General features: G+C 40.4%; 2 protein-coding genes and 1 long non-coding RNA gene across 8 annotated transcripts in view; 1 reads left to right on the top strand and 2 right to left on the bottom strand.

Annotated features, from left to right (window-relative positions):
- The window catches only part of LOC309482457 (NLR family CARD domain-containing protein 3-like), a 168,069-nt gene that overhangs the window by 19,687 nt on the left and 123,683 nt on the right, over positions 1-24,699 (bottom strand). The window contains exons 9-14 of one of the 2 annotated variants that reach the window (XM_082147807.1): positions 24,283-24,456; positions 24,021-24,194; positions 23,757-23,930; positions 23,495-23,668; positions 23,233-23,406; positions 22,969-23,142 (exon numbers count right to left, since the gene is read on the bottom strand). In XM_082147807.1, coding sequence (XP_082003933.1) covers positions 22,969-23,142; positions 23,233-23,406; positions 23,495-23,668; positions 23,757-23,930; positions 24,021-24,194; positions 24,283-24,456 — 1,044 coding nt within the window. The remainder of the gene's footprint in view (positions 1-22,968; positions 23,143-23,232; positions 23,407-23,494; positions 23,669-23,756; positions 23,931-24,020; positions 24,195-24,282; positions 24,457-24,699) is intronic. The other variant, XM_082147808.1, reaches the window with a different exon arrangement.
- Positions 1-24,699, bottom strand: part of LOC309482471 (protein NLRC3-like) — a 164,714-nt gene that overhangs the window by 71,870 nt on the left and 68,145 nt on the right. The gene's annotated exons all lie outside the window — the stretch shown is intronic.
- On the top strand, positions 16,568-22,637 carry LOC309482575. Its single transcript, XR_014200311.1, has 3 exons — positions 16,568-17,033; positions 18,332-20,568; positions 21,049-22,637. It is a non-coding gene; the product is annotated as an uncharacterized lncRNA (long non-coding RNA).

Genomic DNA, 24,699 nt, shown 5'->3' with positions numbered 1-24,699 from the left:
ATATAAATAAAGGGCTAGTAGGATTGTAAAATGTTTCGATGTGATTGATAATTAAATTAATATAACTACTAATACAACGTGTCACCAACGCCGCCTCATATGCGCTTAGAATGTGTGACTGTTGTGGACGCGCTCTTCCTGAACAACTGCACGCGCTGAATGAATCTGCTACCGTTAAACTGGAGCACTTTGCTAGCACGTTATTTATCTAAAAGAAACGCGTCCTATATGAGATTAATCAGATATATTCAAAATAAACATAATATTACAAATTATATCTGCACAAAATGACGCAAATTCATGCACAAGTGAACTTGAACTAAGTTGTGTGCCATTCATTCAGAACTACTCATGTTGTGGACGCGGTCTTCCTGGAGCAACGTGATACGGCAACTAAACCCAAATAATTCACAATGTTTTATTACAATATTGTTCTCTTTATAATGTTATGTGATATTACAGTCCCAATAGTCATTATTAGTCGTGCACTGCCGTTTGAGCTGTGCGCGCTGAAGCTGATCTTAACCAAATGCATCCAATATGAGATCAATCAGATATAGATAGGCCTACAGAAAATAAACAGTATTACAACTTACATTTGCACAAAACAAAAGGCTGCGAATGCACACGCAAACTTATAGTCATGATGAAGGTGTAAAATGGTCCCAAACATAACTCCGGCGCGCTCGCTTTACATGTTTCGCGGTTGAGCAGCGCGCACGCGCATGAAGACCTGCTTAATCGATGATCGATAAGTTGTATCGATTAAATGTATTATCGACAATTAATCGATCGTCGATTAATCGTTGACATCCCTATGCTGTATATAGTTATTTTATATCTTAGATTGTGTTTTTGCACTGTTTTTTGCACTGTTTTCTCTAAAACATTTAATTTATTTTGTTGAAGTTTATTATCTTTGTGTATAATAAAATACAAGAATTGCTACATTCTCATACCTCACTCATTTTTCCTCCCTTCAGTTAAATCTAAATAACTTTTCTTTAGAAGGTGATATTAAGAAGATTTTTTTTTTCCCTGGTTACTGCCACATAGAGGATTCAAAAGAAACCTTCCGCAGGGAAATACACCAAACAGGTCCTAAATTACAGACTCTCAAATAAAAACTTAATTTAAAAAATAATCAATATCTGACTTTTTATCCTTGTTTATCATAAAATTGTGAATAAATACAACAAAATATATGCAATATTCCACCACTGTGTTAAAATTTAGAGTGTTTTCTGTAAAAAGAGACCATTTTTATCCATTTACTCCAATGTATGTGGGTAGGACGCAATATTAAATTCAGGTATGCCCAATTCTTTTAGCAATCAAAAATGGAAACTGTAAAAGTAGACTTGGAGACACCGGTGACTCCTTTCTGATAAATCTCAATAACTTTTTTTTAGAATGAGATATCAAAACAATTCTTTTTGTCCCGGTTTACTGCCACATAGAGGATTCAAAAGAAACCTTCCGCAGGGAAATACACCAAACAGGTCCTAAATTACAGACTTTCAAATAAAAACATAATTAAAAAATTAATCAATATCTGACTTTTTATCCTTGTTTATCATAAAATTGTGAATAAATACAACAAAATATATGCAATATTCCACCACTGTGTTAAAATTTAGAGTGTTTTCTGTAAAAAGAGACCATTTTTATCCATTTACTCCAATGTATGTGGGTAGGACGCAATATTAAATTCAGGTATGCCCAATTCTTTTAGCAATCAAAAATGGAGACTGTAAAAGTAGACTTGGAGACACCGGTGACTCCTTTCCGATAAATCTCAATAACTTTTTTTTAGAAGGAGATATCAAAAAAAAAAAATGTTCCCCTGTTTACTGCCACCTAATGGAATCAAAAGAAACTCTCTGAAGGGCTATAGAAAAAAAAAGGTAAAAAATTTTTTTTTTTTAAATCAAATATTAATTAAAAACTGTATCAAAAAATGACTTTTTATATGTGTTTATCATAAAATTGTGAATATATACAATATAATATATGCAATATTCCACCACTGTGTTAAAATTCAGAGTGTTTTCTGTAAAATGAGACCATTTTTATCTATTTACTCCAATGTATGTGGGTAGGACGCTCTTTTAAATTCAGGTATGCCTAATTCTCAAAAAAATCCAAAATATGTTGCAGAGCTGAAGAGGTTAAAACATCCGCGATCAAATGAGACATCCAAGATGATATCATCGTGGTAATCATGATCTGGCTAATTAGGTTCTTCGAACACACCTGCCAGTTATGATTAGTATAGCTGGATTGAGTTAGTGAGATAATTGCGCGTTCATGCGCTGGTTTAAAAGGGGACATGTATCGATAGTAGAAACATTGATCAGCAACGCTGCTATTGGCTGTTCAGCGTGGCCAAAGAGCGCGCTCAGTTTTTCTCCTCAGCAGAGCAAGAACTAATAGTCGAAGTTTATTCGGAATTTTAATGTTTAATCAAAACGCCAGGGAACACCTCAAAGTCTGCAAAAGCCAGGAGAGAGGGCTGGCAAAAAGTAGCAGACAATTGAAATCCGTTAGAAGTGGCCATGTTAGATGTCTTTTATCACTTAATAGCCTATATATTTGTATTTTAATAATTGCATAATTACTTTGTTCATTGTAATTTCAGAGTCACCACACTAGAACATGGGAACAAATAAAAGTGAAGTACAAAAATATTCTTCATAATGGTAATTTTTAGTTAGCCTAGGCTATTATAGTCTCTTTTATAAAAGGCACTGAGAAAAAAGAAAAGAAAAGATCTTAGTAGCCTACCTACACTGTAAAATAATTTTTGCTGCATTAAATTAAGTCTGTATAGTCATTTCAACTGTTAAATCTTGAGTAATGATGAATTGCTTTGACTTGTGAAAGTGAAAACTGATAAACTATGTTAATGTAAAAATATTTTGCCATGAGTTATTGATCCCATTTTTCCAGAGTGTAGTTCATTGTAATGACATTGTGTTTTCCTCTTTTGTGCACTTTTACATAATACACCAACACTTGTATCTGTTCCCAAGAAAGTGGTGGCTGAAATATGTGCAGTAAGTGGCCATTTTCTAACTTTCCAAAGGAAAGAAAGTATAAGACTTTGTAATGTCCATTTGTTTCCATTGCACTGGACAGTGAATAAACCCTCTCAGATAACTGTCATATGGAGGAACTAGCCTACCTGCAAGTGCATAAAGAACTTTACTTCATTTATACTTGTATGCTTTATGGCTGCAATATAAGTTGCAGGATTCCACATCTACAGAAAGGCCTACAGAAGAGTCAGCACAGACAGAGGAGACATAGGCCTACAGGTGGGCAGTGGATAGCCAACTTTTCCTTTTTATTTATTGCATGAGGCATGTGTCTAATATCTCTTGTTGCAGGCACTTGACCACTGGCTTTTCTTTACAAAGAACAATTGAAATAAAACTCAAGGAACTAAGCATATTTGTCTTTTATTAAACATTTAATGAAAAGTGTGTGTGTGTGTGTGTGTGTGTGTGTGTGGGGTGGGGGGGGGGGGGGGGATGTTGTGTAATATGGCACGTGCAACAATGTCACAGGCCCTGTCAGGTGTGCAACCCTCAGACTTATCAGACACTGAAATCTTCCCTTTAGTTAGCCAAAGTTCATTTCATTGTGTGCCCTTGTCCTGGCTAGAGCTGCATTGTAACTGGTTTGGGTCGGGGAATGGGGTCATAAAACACCTGTCTGCAGGCAGGAACATGTCATAATCACCTATGAAAAAATGCAGTTCTGTTAGGATCAGCATAAGTGTATGTAATACAGTGAGCTTGATATTTAATTGTGGAACTTTACTTACCACTTTCAAATAATGTGCATAAATATGAATCTCAGAAAATTCTTAAGTCATGCACAGATCCTGGCCATTTTGGTTTCACATTTGTGATATGGAAGATTTTAGTCAACTGTCTTTTTTTAATTTGATATAATATTACTAATCTGGAATATTAAGAATCCCAATAGTAACTGGGCTGCACATTTACATTGTGAACCCCCTTTCTGTTCACATAATCCCCTTCATTGAGGCCTTGCTGGCAGTCTATGGTCTAGCTATAGTCTATGGTACCAATCACGTTAGTGAAGCCTGAGTGACACATACTGTAATCGGCATGGTCATGATTGCATGATCTTTATAAAAAAATATGATAGCCTAAAAAAACTGCTTTAAAAAAAACTACTTTACAACATTGGGTCTTAAGTGGCTTGGAAATGCCACAAAAAAACCTAAAACTGTTTTTTAAACCTAAAAGCACCAGGTAAACTCCGAATGACACGACAGACAGCACTTTCCATCAAGTTCTCCGCATCTCCAATAGTGTAAAGGAAAGAGCCACTCGCAAATAATCTTAGGGCAATGCAAACAGTTTGTGCTGCAGTTAAAGCCCGACTCCGACAAGTCGAAAATAAATGTGCGTTTCCAACAAATTAATAATGTAAACGACAATCTCACGAGTCACGAGAAAAAATATATCTCAGAAAGTGCACTATCGCGCTGCGCTGGACTTCCCCATGGACTTCTCGTATCAGCTCCGCTTATGAAGCCGCAGTCTAATCCTGTTAACATGAAATAAGCCTGCTCCCGAGCAGGTTTAAGTTTGCGCACCTGTTGCTATGACAGCAAGTCCAGGATGAGCGTCGAAGAACCAAACAATCCAAGATCATGCCAAATCGCCAACAATCAAATCCAGCTAAGTGAGTTAGCGACGTACGAAGAACGGGCCCCAGGTCTCTTCCTTCTGTTTATTTTCCTTCATTCACACACGCGCACACACATACAGCTGATTCCTATTATCTCAGCGCTCGCGCTGTGCACACACCCAATCATTCCCATTCATGTTTTTCCTTCCTCTCCTCACCCGCAGCTGTTACCCATAGTAATCAACACTTACACTGATTATCATCTCACCTGTTCCTGTTCCTCTCTAATTTCCTTTGCTACTTCTAGTCTCTGTTTTCTCAGTCTCCTTGTCGGATTATTGTTTGTACGTTGAGCTTTCACATTGTCTCTTCGTTACTATCGCATCAGTATTGTTTCTCTTGAGATACACCCTGTCCTGTCCTGACGTGAGTTATATGTTGGAGATTCATCATTGTTCTCTACTCAGTTCACCCACCGTCTGTGGACCGTCACCTGCCTGCCGTCTGTGAGTTACTTGCACCGGGCTCGAGGACTGAGTCGAGTTGCTGCTCGTCTATCTACTGGCCCTGGACCCACAGCTTCTACCTTTACCTGTCCAGGAATATTATTTCTGTTATACACAGATCTGCGTCTGTTGACGGCAGTCTCCTTGTTTGAAGTTTCTAACGAATAAACTTGACTGCATTACCTCTGCTTTTGGGTCCTCTATACGAACTCTGACAGTTCTCACAACTTTTGCTACGCAGGTACAGTAATTACCATCTTTGCTATAACCGTAACTTCTCAAAATAAACAATCCAAAAGCGAAGACACTCGGTGCAGGTCACGCGTGTTGTTCTTCTTCTTCTGTGTTTTGACTCGTTGCAATGCACACCGGTATGTTGACGGAAGTCGTGGGATTTCATGTGTTGCGTGATATCTCTATGCCCAAGTAGCTGTGCTTCGCCTGTGCTTCCCCATAATATAGTCCCAAGTCAATATCTGCCTAGGAAATCACCTAGTGTTAATCTGCATCACTATTTGTACTCGTTGTGAATAGGCAGGCCACAAGAAGTAATTACGTGGGTTTTTTTTTTTTTTATCACTTTTACTCAGGACATGCTAGCTGGCAACAAGGATTCCATTCATTATGCTAAGCTAAGCTAGCGCCGACCCTGTCAAACTAAAACAATGCATGCACTGAGACAAAAATGCATTTGCCCACCTATCTAAATGTATGAAAGAATGTGAATAAGCCCTATTTCAAAAAACGGTGGAGTGTTCCTTTAAGAGTCTTTGTAGCGCGCTAAGAGACAACGTTATCGGGAAACCCAGCTCTACACATCTTGATAAGATGTTCAGATGATGGATGTCTGAAGAAGTCTTTCAGCTTTTTCCCTCTCTTTTATATCTTCCTTACATCGATCATCAAACTATGGAAGCCATCTAGATTTGTTGTTTAGAGATGTTCTTGGGACAGTATCATTTGCTATAGATTTATAGCATTCCTGTGAGATTCTGCACAGCACCTGGGCTGTCCTTCGGAAAGCGTGCAAATCTCTCATAACAAAGAGTTTGAAACTGATACTGCTTTTTTAATTAGCCATCTTTGTACTTTTGTTTCTTCCTCTCTTCCTTTAATGGTTACAATGATTGGGAAATGGTCACTTTCAAAAGATCATAATAAACTTTCCATGATAGGTCTAAAAAAAACGTTCAGGCTGACAAATTGTCAAGTTGATTGCAGAGTATGTTCTATGTTCCATGTCCCAGATGTAAATGAGTATTTGATCCATTATTTAAAAGATGAAAGGTATGGTTATCAAAATCTGCAATCGTCTTTCCTTTTGTATTGCAATGATTACGGCCCCAAAGAAAGTTGTGGCAATTCAAATCTCCCATGAGAATAAAGGGAGATGAGTGATCCAGGTCCATGTGTGTCAAATTCAGGAGGAACGTAAATAGAAGAACAACACACACGTCTGCTGTAACTGTGGTGGAAAACATCAAAATGTTGTCATTGTTTTGATGCAGTGGAATGATCACCTGTGCAGTGTCCCATGTGGATCACAGAAGAGGAACTGTACTGGTTTACTAGTGTCAATCGTACTCCTGTCACCTGTAGATTACTGTTAATATTGATATGACTATGAATCACATAATATCTTATTAAAATGGCAGTACCACCAGAAGCCTGCTTGTTATTGGCGCCAAAGGTATTAAAAATAGTAAAATTGATGATAATTGTTTCTCCTGAAGACATACAACAAGAGGACAAATAAATACAATTAAATGCTACAACTTCGTAAAATTAGCCCTGACACCACGACACTTCTATTGGATGATAAAGTTTTCCATTACCGATTAGGAAGAGTAGGAACAGTTGTCCTAATTCTGCCTTTAGGAGATAGGCTTCTACTATGGTGCTCACTCTCTTTCATTTCCACATCTTTAATTTGTCTTGCCTTTGAAGTTTCTTCTTTTGATTGTGAAGATCTTGCCTTTCTGTTCTTTTATTTGCCTTTTGATTCTCAGTTGTTGAACTCTGATTGAGATGAAGATCCTTGAGAGAAGATTACTATAGTTTACAGTTTGGGGTTTATCTCTATGCATTCAGGTGATATCCGACTGGCAATCTATGGTTTGCACAACTTTTTTGACAGTAGAGGTTAAATATTTATTCAAAATGAAAATATGGGCAGCAGCCACCATTGTCTTTGCTTCGGGGTAACTGATCCTCTTTGTACATCTGATCTTCTATATTTCCTTTTCTTTGATCCACATGGGACACAGTTTTGATGCAGCTGAATGATCACCTGTGCAATGACAACATTTTGATGGTATTTCACAACTCTCCTTGTCATGGCCTTCCTCACCAGTTACAACAGATGTGTTTGTTGTTGCAGCTATTGGACCCGTGTCCGTACATATATATATTTTTTTTTTTTTTTTTTATCAACATTTTATTATAGCTGTATCAGAAACATATATCTGTGTCCGTACTTTTGACAATTGAAACACTGCAGAAGGTTGGGTACTAATAGTCCACAGAAACACTCAGATACCCAATTCAAATTCTTTCTGGAAGTATCGGCTTATTGAAAGTGATGATGTATGTATTAGTTATAATCATTCGTTCTTCTCTTTTGATTATTATTCTTTTCCCCTTCATCTTCATCTTTCCTTTCACTTCCCTCATCTAAAATATAAAACACAATTACAGGGGTTTAGGAAATGGATGATTCAATATTAGGGCTGTCCATTTAATGCAAAATATCACACAAGTACTGTTTCTCTGTCCAGAATAGCACTGTTACGATGAGGCAGGAATGAAGCAGAGAGAGAATCCATATGCAAGCATTACATTTAATAAAACAAACAGGTAATCCAGGCAGACAACAGAACACGGAACTCAAGACATGAACAGGAAACAGCTACAACGACCGACAAACAACAACTGAAGCACAGAGGTTTAAATACAAATGCAAACAAGCTAAACAAGATAACAAGGGGGCGTGGTAAATGAGAAACACCTGGGGAGACTAATCAACATTACGGGGAACTGCTAAACATGGGACAAGACAGAGGAACACAGACATGAATCATTACATAACCCCCCCCCTTAAGAGTGGCTTCCAGACACTCCCCAGGAAACAATAGTTCAGGAGGATGGTGGAGCGGAGGCGGACCCGGGGGCGGGATGGAGGGCCAGGCCCGTGGAGTGGAAGAGGACCTGGAGATTGCGGCAAGACGGGAGGCCAGGGCGGAGCAGGCAGTGCAGGCGACCAGGGCGGAGCAGGCAGTGCAGGCGACCAGGGCGGAGCAGGCAGTGCAGGCGACCAGGGCGGAGCAGGCAGTGCAGGCGACCAGGGCGGAGCAGGCAGTGCAGGCGACCAGGGCGGAGCAGGCAGTGCAGGCGACCAGGGAGGAGACGACCCTTCAGGCGGCCAGGGAGGAAACGACCCTTCAGGCGGCCAGGGCGGAGACGACCCTTCAGGCGGCCAGGGCGGAGACGACCCTTCAGGCGGCCAGGGCGGAGATGACCCTTCAGGCGGCCACGGCAGGGCCTTATTGCCCCCCCAAAAAATTTGCTTGGGGGTGTCCATGGGATCATGGGCAGGAACAGACACTGGCTCAGGAACAGAAACCGGCTCAGGAACAAACACTGGTTCAGGAACAGACTCCGGTTCAGGAACAGCCATCTTGTCCGGAGACACTGGCTGGGCGGCGGCCATCTCGTCCGGAGACACTGGCTCGGCGGGCGTGACGTGAACAGTCTCTGGCTCGGCAGAAGTGACGTGAACAGTCTCTGGCTCGGCAGACGTGACGTGAACAGGCTCTGGCTCGGCAGACGTGACGTGAACAGGCTCTGGCTCGGCAGACGTGACGTGAACAGGCTCTGGCTCGGCAGACGTGACGTGAACAGGCTCTGGCTCGGCAGACGTGACGTGAACAGGCTCTGGCTCGGCAGACGTGACGTGAACAGGCTCTGGCTCGGCAGACGTGACGTGAACAGGCTCTGGCTCGGCAGTGACGTGAACAGGCTCTGGCTCGGCAGACGTGACGTGAACAGGCTCTGGCTCGGCAGACGTGACGTGAACAGGCTCTGGCTCGGCAGACGTGACGTGAACAGGCTCTGGCTCGGCAGACGTGACGTGAACAGGCTCTGGCTCGGTAGACGTGACGTGAACAGGCTCTGGCTCGGCAGACGTGACGTGAACAGGCTCTGGCTCGGCAGACGTGACGTGAACAGGCTCTGGCTCGGCAGACGTGACGTGAACAGGCTCTGGCTCGGCAGACGTGACGTGAACAGGCTCTGGCTCGGCAGACGTGACGTGAACAGGCTCTGGCTCGGCAGACGTGACGTGAGCAGGCTCTGGCTCGGCAGACGTGACGTGAACAGGCTCTGGCTCGGCAGACGTGACGTGAAGCTCTGGCTCGGCGGGACCGACGTGAAGAGACCCAGGCTCGGCAGGCATGACGCGAAGAAACTCAAGCTTTTCAGGCATGACGCGAAGAGACTCAAGCTTTGCAGGCATGACGCGAAGAGACTCAGGCTTTGCAGGCATGGCAGCAGCCATCCTGGGGATAAGAACCAGGCGTGGCCGCCTACTTGGCTGGAGATTACCCTTAAATGCTGCTGGATTCATCGTTTGGTCGGTCGTTCTGTTACGATGAGGCAGGAATGAAGCAGAGAGAGAATCCATATGCAAGCATTACATTTAATAAAACAAACAGGTAATCCAGGCAGACAACAGAACACGGAACTCAAGACATGAACAGGAAACAGCTACAACGACCGACAAACAACAACTGAAGCACAGAGGTTTAAATACAAATGCAAACAAGCTAAACAAAATAACAAGGGGGCGTGGTAAATGAGAAACACCTGGGGAGACTAATCAACAATACGGGGAACTGCTAAACATGGGACAAGACAGAGGAACACAGACATGAATCATTACAAGCACGAGTGGAAGTGCAATACTGATTATATATAACAGTTCAATAAATCAGAAGTTAATTACTGCTCTTCTCTCTAGTAATCTGGCACATAGTCTTAGAGCTCAAACATGACAATCTGGGGCTCAGGTCAGGAAGCAGACAGACTGGCTAAACCGACCGTCTGCTAGCTGTCTCACGTCACCAAGGTCAGATAAATCCCATCACATAGAGCCTCTTTCACCTAGCTATCATCATATAGAGACTGTGTCTGTTCCCCGAATTAGGACATACAAGAAACTTCCAAACCCATCTAAGGGTAAACATTTAATTGATGTTCAACAAATAAAAAACAGATATAATACAGATGAGCAAATGCTAAAGCTTGGGTTGCTGAATATTCGATCCCTTACTTCAAAAGCACTCATTGTTAATGATATGATTACAGACTATAATCTAGATGTGCTGTGTTTGACAGAAACCTGGCTAAAACCAAACGATTACATTACTTTAAATGAGTCCCGCAAGATTACTGTTATAAACATGAGCCTCGTCTGAAAGGCAAAGGGGGAGGTGCTGCTGTAATTTATAGTAATATCTTCAGAATTACTGAGAAGTCTTGTTTTAAATATAATTCTTTTGAAGTTTTGGTGTTTAATGTATCAGTATATAGTGTAAATGATAAATCACGTTTGAGATTTGTGCTGGCTACTGTATACAGGCCACCAGGGCACCAAACAGACTTTATCAAAGAATTTGCTGATTTTCTATCAGAGTTAGTACTGGCTGCAGATAAAGTACTAATTGTTGGTGATTTTAATATACATGTAGATAACGAAAAAGATGGATTGGGATTGGCATTTAAAGACATTCTTAACTCTATTGGAGTTAGACAACACGTGTCAGGACCTACTCATTGTCGTAATCATACCCTAGATCTAATATTATCACACAGAATCAATGTGGATGCCGTTGAAATTCTGCAGCAGAGCGATGACATCTCAGATCATTATCTAGTCTCGTGTAAACTTTAGCCAGGGCTGCAAAGCTGACTCCGTGTTGCAAATATGTTAGACCTATCACTTCTGCCACTAAAGATTGCTTTATTAATAATCTTCCTGATCAGTTTCATCATCACAGCATCCCAGATAGCTTAGAAGAACTCGATATTGCGACAGAAACTTTTAACTCTCTCTTTTCCAGCACTTTAGACACAGTTTCTCCTTTGCGCTTAAAGAAGATTAAAGAAAATAGTCCAACGCCGTGGTACAACGAGCACACTCGGCCCTTAAAGGGATAGTTCACTTTGAAATTAATTTTTGGTATGTTTTAACTTACCTCAAGGGCATCCAAGATGTAGGTGTCTTTTTTTCCGCAGTAGTTTCAATTTTTATATTTTTAGGTCAAACCGTTCTTGTCTGTCAGTCATATAATCCAGGTCTATGGTCACTGTCTCATAGAGCATGCACAGAGTCCAAATTAAAACAATTCCCCGTCGTCCAAATTAAACAATTCCCCATCGTAAGTACACATTGATGGCCTAAGACACGAAACGAGCAGTTTGTGTGAGAAAACGAACAGTATTTATATAGTTTTTACCACTTATACACAGCCATGTCCAAGTGATCTGATCTGACGTGTACGCAGACTGGTGCATAGGTATATACACTAGATGTCGCCTTAAAGACATTCGTTCCAATGATGTGCCGTAGACAAGGCGACATCTAGTGTGTATATATCTATGCACCAGTCTGCGTACACGTCAGATCAGATCACTTGGACATGGCTGTGTATAAGTGGTAAAAACTATATAAATACTGTTCGTTTTCTCACACAAACCGCTCGTTTCGTGTCTTAGGCCATCAACGTGTACTTACAATGGGGAATTGTTTAATTTGGACGACGGGGAATTGTTTTAATTTGGACTCTGTGCATGTGTTTTGAGATAATGACCATAGACCTGCATTATATGACTGACAGACAAGAACGGTTTGACCTAAAAATATCAAAATTGAAACTACTGCGGAAAAAAAGACACCTACATCTTGGATGCCCTTGAGGTAAGCTAAAACATACCAAAAATTAATTTCAAAGTGAACTATCCCTTTAAGAGAGCAGCCAGAGAGATGGAGCGCAACTGGAAGAAAACAAAACTAGAGGTATTTGGCATTTCATGAATAGAGAGCTCGATTGCATACAGAGAGGCCTTAAAAGCTGCTAGATCTGCTTATTTTACAACGCTATTAGAAGAAAATAAACACAACCCTAGGTATATATTTGAAACAGTGGCTAAACTAACGAAAAATAAAGCTTCCAGCCCAGAAGTTTCCAAGCAGCACAGTAGTAATGACTTTATGAACCTCTTCACTTATAAGATTGATAATATCAGGGAGAAAATTATAACTATGCAACCGTCTACTACAGTATCGCATCAGGCAGTGCATTGTAGTCTCCCTAAGGAAAAATTATATTCATTCGTTGCTATAGGAGAGGAAGAATTTTCTAAACTCATTAAATCATCTAAATCAACAACATGTATGTTAGACCCTATACCGACTAAGCTACTGAAAGAAATACTTCCAGAGGTCATAGATCCTCTTCTTAATATCATTAATTCATCTTTGTCTCTAGGATATGTACCAAGAACTTTTAAGCTGGCTATGATTAAACCGCTTGTTAAAAAAACGCAACTTGAATTAGTCAATTACAGGCCGATCTCGAATCTACCCTTTCTGTCAAAGACACTAGAAAAGGCGTTATACTCACAACTATGTTCGTTTTTAGAAAGAAATGATATCTGTGAGGATTTCCAGTCAGGATTTAGACCATACCATAGTACTGAGACTGCTCTCATTAGAGTTACAAATGATTATCATCTTATCATCTTATCATCACTGCTGGCGGTAGATCCTTCTCCTATTTAGCATCAAAACTCTGGAACAGTCTTCCTAACATTGTCCGGGAAGCAGACACACTCTGTCAGTTCAAAGCTAGACTAAAAACAAATCTCTTTGACCTAGCATACACATAACACATTATAGACTTCTATAATTCAATGTTAGGCTGCATAGATTAGGTCAGCCGGAACCGGGAACACTTCCCATAAATCCTGATGTGCTCGTTACATCATAAGAAGAATGGCGTCTACGCTAATTTTAGTTTCTCTGTTTATCCCGAGGTTTACCGCAGTCAGCCGGATCCAGGCCGTATCCAGATCTGATGAAGGACCTGCGCCTGGACACACACACACCCACACACACTCCAAATCTGATGAAGGACCTGCGCCTGGACACACACACACCCACCCACACACACTCCAAATCTAATGAAGGACCTGCGCCTGGACGCGACGACAGTCCTGAAATGTCAACAAGTATCTCCCCTGTGAAGGCCTCCCTCCCCTCCCTTTACCTCTGTACAGATAAAGCGTTGTCGGGATAATTCCAGTTCGCGTGGCTACGTGGAAGCGATAAAAATTCTGTATTATGAACTTTAAAGCCAGACAAGTAGTTTGTTGAGGGTTGGTTTGTAGGGAAGGACTACACGCCTGCGCACATGTGTTCAAACACACATACCTATAGACTGAACTCGTAATACGCATGTGCACGCCATCAGCGTTCTCACAGGTTCGCGTTTTTGAAGTTTGCGTAGAGAGAACTTAAGAGTTTTCTGTTAAAACGGTGTCGTGTGTCGGGGTCTGACAGGTCAATTTAGCTCAAAGGGAATTATTCATTTATAGGGAATTTGAAAGAATCACTTATTACGGCCGAGCAAATGACTCGTCCAGCGTTCATTTGAACCGACCTTAACTATCAGCTCTGCAGCGGATATCAGAGGTGGGAGTAAGTCACACATGTGCAAGTTACAAGCAAGTCTCAAGTCTTAACCTTCAAGTCTCAAGCAAGTCCGAGTCAATTTTGTGAAAAGCAAGTCAAGTCAAGTCACTGCTTTATGTCAAGCAAGTCAAGTCAAGTCGTAGCTTGGGTCACAAGTCACTGGCAAGTCATACAAACGTTTGATGATTTCACTGAATTTATATATTAAAATAAGTTAAAACTACATAAGCTGTGGACTATGGTTTTATTTGCAATTTTTTTTTTTTTTAAATATGCATTTCCACATACAGCTGAGTGGTTACTACAATAAAACATTTTTTTAAAAATTAAAATTTCAAACTACATAGCCTAAAATGTAAATGTAACTGAAATTAGGCCAACATTAAAGCATGAAAAATAAATATGCCTCAAACATTGCAGAGACCATTAAAAGGTATTAAACAATTCACAATTCAAGTATAATGGTTCCTATGCCACCAAATGGCATTCTTCAAACTGGCATCCCCTTTATGGAACATGAACACATCCCAACAAGTTAGATCTTTCCTTTTTAACAAAAGAATAACAAGAAAAAAACAGTAATAATTGAATTGACACAAAACTTACACCTGTCAATCAGGTGGACACAAAACTTACACCTGTCAATCAGGTGGCTTGACTATTGTACATTATTAATCTGTGTGAGTGAATGATTTATTAATATTTGTGAATGAATGTGTGTGCATGTGTATGTGTGAAAAGTGTATTGTTTGCATGTCCATGGTTGTGTTTGACTGTGTGTGTGTGTGTGTGTGTGTGTGTGTGTGTGTGTGTGTGTGTGTGTGTGTGTGTGTGTGTGTGTGTGTGTGTGTGTGTGTGTGTGTGTGTGTGAGAGAGTGAGAGAGAGAGAGAGAGAGAGAGAGAGAGAGAGAGGTGATTTGATTGAGTGTGATTGATTCATTAATATTTGTGAGTGAATGTGTGTGCGTGTGTATGAGTGAAGAGTGTATTGTTTGCATATCCATGGTTGTGTTTGATTGTGTGTGTGTGTGTGTGTGTGTGTGTGTGTGTGTGTGTGTGTGTGTGTGAGAGAGAGAGAGAGAGAGAGAGAGAGAGAGAGAGAGAGAGAGAGAGAGAGAGGTGATTTGATTGAGTGTGATTGATTCATTAATATTTGTGAGTGAATGTGTGTGTGTGTGTGTGTGTGTGTGTGTGTGTGTGTGTGTGTGTGTGTGTGTGTGTGTGTGTGTGTGTGTGTGTGTGTGAGAGAGAGAGAGAGAGAGAGAGAGAGAGAGAGAGAGAGAGAGAGAGAGAGAGAGAGAGAGAGAGAGAGAGAGGTGATTTGATTGAGTGTGATTGATTCATTAATATTTGTGAGTGAATGTGTGTGCGTGTGTATGAGTGAAGAGTGTATTGTTTGTTTGCATGTGTGCATGGTTGTGCTTGCAAGTTTGAATTTTTGTTTTGTGTATTTGTGTATGCATGGTTCGGTTCGAAAGTCTGTATGTTTTTTTTTCTTTGTGTGTAGGTGTCTTTTTACAATCTTTTAGTGGTATTAACTAGCGATTTCTTTTTACTTACTCTATGCCCTATATACTAGCGTTATAAGCTAAACAGTTTTTAGAGATAAAACTCTTTACATTCGATTATCATGAAAACAAATCCCAGAGAACGGTAGACTGTACCAATGCATTATTAATTATTATTAAATTACAGTTACATTTCTTTTAACATTCAAGTCAACCCTGGGATAGCAGACTATATTGGTAGCATATAACTAGACAGTACAAAGGGATACATGTAGGTAAGAAAAACTGGAATATGCCATATTTTAACATATTTTAACCCGATTTTCATTTTCATTTTCAAGAAAATATTTTTTCTCTGTGCTTTTGTATGTAAGGGATTATTCAGATCATTTAAAAAAATCATTAATCCAAGGCACTCGATATTATTAAAAATATATAGAAAGCCTTTATTTCATCATGGCTTTAATATTTTAAAATCAGGTGACAAGTAGGCTACTTGCACAACTATGCGTTGTGGCTAATGAGCCTTTGTCAGGGTGTGTGACCAAAGCTCCTTTCACACAGAGATTCCGGAAAATACACGGATAAAGTGACCCAAGATTTGACCCGGGTTCGTTTGATTTAGGTTCATTCACACTGCCAGTCTGGCAGTGCCAGTGATTTCCCGGAATCAGAGATTGCGTTCACACACAACCCCTAAAGACATGTAATGTCTTAGCAGCGTCTTAAGTTTGCTTATGAGCTGCGATCTCTCTCTCTCTCTCTCTCTCTCTCTCTCTCTCTCTCTCTCTCTCTCTCTCTCTGCATGTGCATTTTTTCTTTTCTTTCTCTTTCTGGCGAACGATCCCGCGCTTCAGCGTCATCACTACGACACTGCATTATTACGGCTTTTGTTCACACAGCGCGCGTTCCTGCTGCGTCACGTGATTGTTCCGGTGCGTTCAAATACAGATATTTATTTTTAAAAAGACAAGTTATTTCGAGTCATTTACCTCAAGTCCGAGTCAAGTCTCAAGTCATGAATATCAAGTCAAAGTCAAGTCAAGTCTTTCATTAATATTTGTCAAGCAAGTCTCAAGTCCTAAAATTTGCGACTTAAGTCTGACTCGAGTCCCCCATCTCTGGCGGATATACATATCCAAACTATAGTGCAACACTATTTATTAGCAAGGTAACTTAGATCAGCAGTTTAAGACATTAAATTCATAAGCACATAAGACAAGAACAATTACCTTTAAAATACAAAAGACTTTATTGATTATTCTAACACATAAAACTAATATCTAACACAAAACTCATTCTTTCCTCACTCCTTTCTGAAACTCGTGTGTTTAAGAGTGAGATGATGAAATCCCAAGTTTCTATATGCACTTATAAAACAAGACCTGAACGAACCATCAATCATTCATTTAACCCTTCTATCGTTTCTTAGGCAGGTTATTAAATTTATATCAATGCAGCAGTTCAGCTAAGAGTCTGGAGGCTACTTGCTTGTCTTTGTGTTCCTTTTGGGGATTCCCTTTGTCAGCGTAAAATACGGAAATGAAAAGTAAGAGAAAGAGAATTGAGACCAGAGTAGTTCAGGTATGAAAACAGGTCAGGGGTAAAAAAGGTGAGAAGGATGCGGCAGCAAAAAATCCAATCCAATCAACTTATATATATATATATACTGTATATAGTGCTTTTTAATGTTAAATTCATCAATCTGGTGAAAATTAAACTAAATTTTAAAGAAAACTTATTTTAGTTACAGTGTCTGTCTACATTACTACTAGGCCTACATAATAATAGTTATAATATTAATCCCATGATAGTAATAGCCATATATTGTAAAACAAATGCACTGAAAAATAAAGGAAACTTTCATAATTAGTTTTGTACTAATTTCTATAGGCTACTTGAAAGAGTATATTTCTATACTTCACATTAAAGATGTGATTGGGCTAGCCCAGTGTCAATCAAGAAAAGAACCAAATGGGCCACTGATCTACGTGTTTCATGGGGTGTCAGAAAAAAAAACTAACGCTGACTTTTTATTGACCAATGCATTACACACTAATTACGCACTAACCAAGCGCCGCCAATTAAGCAAAACAAAACGAATGGGCCGCCGATGTACGAGTTTAATGGGCCGTTAAGACAAAAAACGAAACAAAAAAGTATGAGATGTATCGGCCCAAAAAGCACGTCGGCCCACCGGGAATCTCCCGGTAGTCCCGATGGCATTAGCCTACATGCCTGGACGTCACACAAAACAAAATCCTACCTGTAGCCCTTCACCATCCACTTATTTAGCTGCTGTCGCATCAGTTGACATGCCATCTCCTTTCCTCTCTTTCTTTTTCTATGTTTAGCCCCGACAGCTTTTTTGCATTATCCATCTTTTTCGACGACAACTCACTACTTGTTCCTGCTCGCTCAGCGCTCACGGCGCCCGCGCCCGCTCGCGATATTATCCCGCCCACTTCTATGTAAAAATTTAAAATAATGACATTGGCAACATCGCTGTCTGTATCTGACAGGACGGTTAACATTGTAAGCTAACTTACCTCAGGCTTGCTTTCCGACGTGCGGTTCTTTGTTCGGCAGTGTGTCATCAGACTCGCGGTGTTAAAGACTTTGAAAACAATTCTGCTCTACTCTGACTCGGATTGGCTGTCAGGTTTCGGCATTAGGAATGATGATTGGTTTTTTAAAGCTGCTAAGTTTATGGTAACTATAGAGATATAGCGGGTAAATGCTGGCCACGACCACGACCCCCCCTCCCACCCCATAAACATTTTCTCATCGGATCTGCACATATCACGTAGGTGACCTATTTTGGTTTTAAAACGGCGAATTTCGCCGAAAGGTGAGGAGTTTTCATGCCTGGTAGTTAGATGGCTTGAATGAAGCTGTTTAACCCATGTTCTTCTGAGCTTGATTTGGGTTCTTTCGTCTGCTCGTCTACATGGTTACTCGTCTGTCTGGATGCATTCTGGTGCATTCTGGAATCTTCTCTAGCAAAAACTCCCCCCTGGACCTAAGATTTTAAACTCAAATGTTTGTCCAGCCTCCTAGATGAGTTCTGACCAATTAGGCACTGTCTTTATTTGAGAGATGGCATTTTCTTCACTTCTCATCGTAAATCATGCGTTATCTGTGATCTCTTTACTCTCCAGCTCTAGCAGAGAATACAGAGGCCACAGTTTAGACATCATTACTAGTATAAGATTACGAAACATTTTACACAGATTTCAATCAAGCCATCTTCATAATTGTGAACATTCGATCGCACTGATAGGAAACAAAGACACACTTTCATTCAAACATCTAATAGTTATAACAATTACATGACTTATATGTGATCTAAGCATAATAGACACATATATAGGTTGTAGACACAATATAAAATTATGTAGTATACGATGTTTGATTATAAGTCAGTCAAGAATTGTTTTGGGATGAATTTATGTATTTTGATATGTAAAGTCTCAGTCTCTGTGGTTATAAGAGATTTCAACCCTGGGGTCGTTCAGAGGTCCTTAAGAAGGAGGTCTGTTTTGTATATCTGTCGTGGGATCAAGCAACCTCTGCTGTTATCTTGGTCAGGCCCTGAGCTTTGCCATTTCTGAACCAATCAGTCTTTTCCAAACTATCTAACATTGACAACTTTCTTCCTTTAGTTGGACTCATCTCTTAGAAGCTTGCATGGCCATAAAATTCTTAGCTGGGTTTTTTTGTTGGTTAGCGTAGACTGGCTGGAGCCTGGATTAGTTCTGGATTGGTGATTTGGGGTCTGGAGTGTTGAGTTCTGTATGGAATTATGTTTGAACAAATCACCTGGAAGATTCATTTGTGTTTGGTTTGCCCTCAAATCCTACACGTGTTAGCTAAGTTAATAACTAATGATCGTTGCGACGGAAATGAATCAATCAAAACTAACTTTAGCTGGACAATAACTTTATTCTAGAGCTGCTATAAAGCCAAAACAATCTCTGTTACTTTAATTTCCTATTATCACTGTAAAGCTGCTTTGGAGCAATCTACATTGTTAAAAGCACTATATAAATGAAGGTGACTTGACTTGACACTGTGATAGTAGGGCCGGGCGATATGGCCCAAAAAAAAATCACTATATATTTTTTTATATCAGTCGATATCGATAATTATCACGAAAAAAGTCAAATCTTTATTTCTTTCAAGTTTAAAGGCAGATTTTTGCTCCTAAGTGAAAGTTGTAGAAACCAGAGCGTTAATTGTGAACATATCATGACAAACACTTGCCAAACAGATGAACATTTCACAAATCTGAGGTGGAACAGCCAAACATTTGTCATTTTTCCTTAACAAAATAAATATCTTTATTGGACAATTAATTTCTTAGTTTCTGCATGTGTTAATTTTTATTTGGTAAAATGTAATATTCTGACTGTTTGAGTTGTATTAAACTTAACCATTGGTCATCCAGTATCATGCATTTAGATCATGATAACCACAGATGAAACCAGGCATAGCCTACAGCACCTCACTATCATGGCAAAATGTAACTTTATGGTTTCTATGGTATTTGTATGAAAAACAGGAGCCTAAATACATTATTAAATACTGTAATTATATTCCATTAGTCCTTTAATACATTGTCTACATTAATAATATAATACAATTCAATATATATATCCCACATTTCATGGTGCAGTTAATATTACTAGGCTAACGTTACAGTAAATCCATAGTAAATGATGGGAATTTGTAGACGGAAAAGCCTTCAGACTGTATCGTTGCGCACAGTGTTTCTTCTGTTTGTCAGCGCTGTTTCATCTGCCTTTAAACTGGTTTAAATCACAGAGACATTTGTGTTCTTCGCTGAATTCAAGCGCTTCTCACTGGATCTCGTGACGAGACCGATCAGAGTAAACACATCTCCTCTAGTGAGCTCGTGCTCGCGCTGCCGTTTGGACTTTGAGCCGAGCGGATTAATGGTCCGTGTGGCGCGCGGTTCAAATGAGTTTCGTTCCGCTTTTGGCGCATAAACATTATCGAACATTTATCGAACTCTTGATATCGTTTTATCCAGTGCTTGAAGTGGGGGGAAAAAGGTGCCGGTACTCTCTTGCATTGGCAAGAAGGCAAGTCGTGTGTGTGTGTGTGTGTGTGTGTGTGTGTGTGTGTGTGTGTGTGTGTGTGTGTGTGTGTGTGTGTGTGTGTGTGTGTGTGTGTGTGTGTGTGTGTGTGTGTGTGTGTGTGTGTGTGTGTGTGTGTGTGTGTGTGTGTGAAAACGGAACTACTCCAAGTCTGCAAGTCCAAAAATACATTTATGGTGAGATTACTACATTTAATTTAATTAAATGCATTTATAGTGATATTATTATATTTTCATGTCATATTCTGTGTTAATTTTGACCACGAACCATGCGCTGTCACTTTAATTCAGCGCGTGCAGCACAGCGAAAATAGACTCGGTGCAGAAATCATGGTTGCACTGCTGTATACGCACCGCTCCTGGAACGCATTGCCGGACCTCATCCTCGTGCAGTGTGAAAGCTCTAACCTGTTAATATGGGTGCGGGAAAAAATAAGCACCGCATACGCATATGTGAAATGGGCGTGACACTGACGCTTTCTTTGTCAGTGGTAGAGTACCGGCTACATGCGAGAAGTAGCGGTACGCAAGAAAAAGTGCAGGTACGCTTTGGAGTAAAATGCTGAAGTGCCGGTACAGCGTACCAGTGAGTACCACCCCACTTCGAGCACTGGTTTTATCGAGAAAAATTATATTGCGATAATTATCGTTATCGTTTTATCGCCCAGCCCTATGTGATAGTGGCGTTTCATTTCTGAAACCACGCTTTGGACGAATCGGGTGAACCAATGATTTAATGGACCAATTATAAAGATGGTTCATTCCTGAAACAATCAGCCGTTTGAATGAAACGAATGAATGAATGATTCTGTAACAGTTCACTGTATTTGGACTTTGTTTTCTGTTTTCATCATTACCCTACCTCAGTAAGCTTGTTTATTTGTCACCATGGTTTCTAATTTGATTAGTCACTGTTTTCAGCTGTTGCCTTATTAGTTCTCTTTGTTTTCTCCCAGTATATCTGCCTGTGTTTCAGTCTTCTGTTGTTGGTTCTCGTTAAGGTTTGTTCTGAGTTTGGTTTAGGTTTGTCTTGTTGATCTTCGTCTTGCCTTCTGCCTGCACCACGCTTAGGAAACGTAACAAATTCAATGACTTAATCATTGAGACATTTACCGCCATCTACTGGCAGTTTTAGATTCTTATTTCGAGTATAATTTCATTAAAAAAAATTATTTCATATTTCCATATTATAAAAAAACAAAAACATTTAAGGTATAGTTCATCCAAAAATGAAAATTCAGTCATCATTTACTCAACCTCATCGTCCAAAAATGTATGTGTAATAAATTCTATGCTGAATCACATATTTCTTTCTGAAGCTACTTTTTGTAATGTCTATTGGATGCTTTACACAATGACTTGATGTGCAACTAACCTGCGATTAATTTGATTAATTAATAAGATCGTTAGATTAATTAATTGCCACATCATGTTAATAATCAGATTAAAAGTTTTTACCACTTGACAGCCCTTTTCAATATATTGGTAATTAATACTTTCTATGAGAATTTATATTTCACGTTTTGACTGTAAATGTCACGTCCATAACGCTGGAATAGCTCTACATCCAAATGAGAGTAACCGACTTGTGGTCAGATCACCTGAGGCAGATCTTAAAGGGGTCATGACATGGTTTTTTCTTTTATTTTATTAAGTTCCCTTAAGCCTGGAACACACCAAGCCGACGCAGACGAACTAGCGCTGATCAAAGCCGACTGTGTTGTCGCCTCGCGTCGGGGTAAAAAGCTGCACTTGAACACACCGAGAGAACTACAGCCGACTGTCAGCTAGAATGCGCGTTCTGCGCCTGCGTGTAAATGAGACAGCTGTCTATTTCTGCAGATATATTCGTCTATATTCGTCATTCAAAAAGGGAAACCGGCGCTGCCGGCTGCAGTTACACAAACCGTCAACAAAGCAGTGCGTGCTTACCGTTTTGAATATCAATCCTGCTAAACACTGTCTTTATTCCACTCCTCTCGTGTTAATATTGAAATATTCGCCAAGTAACACTCAGATAAGATGACATATCATTAGAACAGCCTTCTATCTGTACCGTTTTGACTTTGCTCGCAATTTTGCTATTATTCTCGTGCACTGACTCGGTCACTGCTGAACAGCCAATCAGAGTTCCCTCTTTCACCGACGGCCCGACGCCGATTCAACATGTCGAATCGGCCGTTACAAAGCCGACGAGGACCAATTTCAGCCGACGGTGCGGAACACACTGAGAAGATTTAGTCGGCCGACGCACGGAAACTGCCCGACGGCCGACCGTCGGCTTGGTGTGTTCCAGGCTTTAGGTGCAATTATAGTATTACTATAGTTTTTTATTTAAGACCATCTACAAACACACATCGACATTATGAGTGGCAGACTGTAAATAATCTCTCATATGTTCTTAAATACCTTAGTATCTGCAGCTGACAGTTTGCGCTTTTCAGTCCATCAGAAATAATCTTCACTCCTGATTCTCCTGGGTGATTGTAGCTCAGATCCAGCTCTCTCAGGTGTGAGGGGTTTGAACTCAGAGCTGAAGACACATAACCACAGCCTTCCTCTGTCACCATACAGCCAGACAACCTACAGACACACACAGTCAGACCATCTACAAACACACATCGACATTATGAGTGGCAGACTGTAAATAATCTCTCATATGTTCTTAAATACCTTAGTATCTGCAGCTGACAGTTTGCGCTTTTCAGTCCATCAGAAATAATCTTCACTCCTGAATCCTGCAGGTCATTGTTACTCAGATCCAGCTCTCTCAGGTGTGAGGGGTTTGAACTCAGAGCAGAAGACACAAACCCACAGCCTTCCTCTGTCACCATACAGCCAGACAACCTACAGACACACACAGTCAGACCATCTACAAACACACATCGACATTATGAGTGGCAGACTGTATATAATCTCTCATGTTCTTAAATACCTCAGTATCTGCAGCTGACAGTTTGCGCTTTTCAGTCCATCAGAAATAATCTTCACTCCTGATTCTCCTGGGTGATTGTAGCTCAGATCCAGCTCTCTCAGGTGTGATGGGTTTGAACTCAGAGCTGAAGACACATAACCACAGCCTTCCTCTGTCACCCTACAGCCAGACAACCTAAAGAGACACACAGTCAGATCATCTACAAACACACATCGACATTATGAGTGGCAGACTGTAAATAATCTCTCATGTTCTTAAATACCTTAGTATCTGCAGCTGACAGTTTGCGCTTTTCAGTCCATCAGAAATAATCTTCACTCCTGAATCCTGCAGGTCATTGTTACTCAGATCCAGCTCTCTCAGGTGTGAGGGGTTTGAACTCAGAGCTGAAGACACAAACCCACAGCCTTCCTCTGTCACCATACAGCCAGACAACCTACAGACACACACACAGTCAGACCATCTACAAACACACATCGACATTATGAGTGGCAGACTGTAAATAATCTCTCATGTTCTTAAATACCTCAGTATCTGCAGCTGACAGTTTGCGCTTTTCAGTCCATCAGAAATAATCTTCACTCCTGAATCCTGCAGGTCATTGTTACTCAGATCCAGCTCTCTCAGGTGTGAGGGGTTTGAACTCAGAGCTGAAGACACATAACCACAGCCTTCCTCTGTCACCATACAGCCAGACAACCTACAGTCACACACAGTCAGACCATCTACAAACACACATCGACATTATGAGTGGCAGACTGTAAATAATCTCTCATGTTCTTAAATACCTTAGTATCTGCAGCTGACAGTTTGCGCTTTTCAGTCCATCAGAAATAATCTTCATTTCTGAATCCTGCAGGTCATTGTTACTTAGATCCAGCTCTATCAGGTGTGAGGGGTTTGAACTCAGAGCTGAAGACACATAACCACAGCCTTCCTCTGTCACCATATAGCCAGACAACCTACAGACACACAGAGTCAGATCTGATCAGAGCTGATGACACAATTTCACAATCCTGACTAGTGAGATTACAGCCAACAAGACTAGAAGACAGTAAATACTGCACAATAAGTTCAGGGTTCAGGGGCAGCAGTAGCACTTTAAAAACTAGAAAAACAGATGAATGAATAATTGGCAATACAAAGATAAAATAAAGTTGAATATTGTGAAATGTCTCCACAAATATTGTGGAGAAGTAGTCCAT

The sequence above is a fragment of the Leuciscus leuciscus genome, assembly GCF_965113295.1.
Source record: "Leuciscus leuciscus genome assembly, chromosome: 19".
NCBI lineage: Eukaryota > Metazoa > Chordata > Actinopteri > Cypriniformes > Leuciscidae > Leuciscus > Leuciscus leuciscus.
The sequence above is the reverse complement of the archived record's forward strand: the minus strand, read 5'-3'. Positions and strand labels throughout refer to the sequence as shown.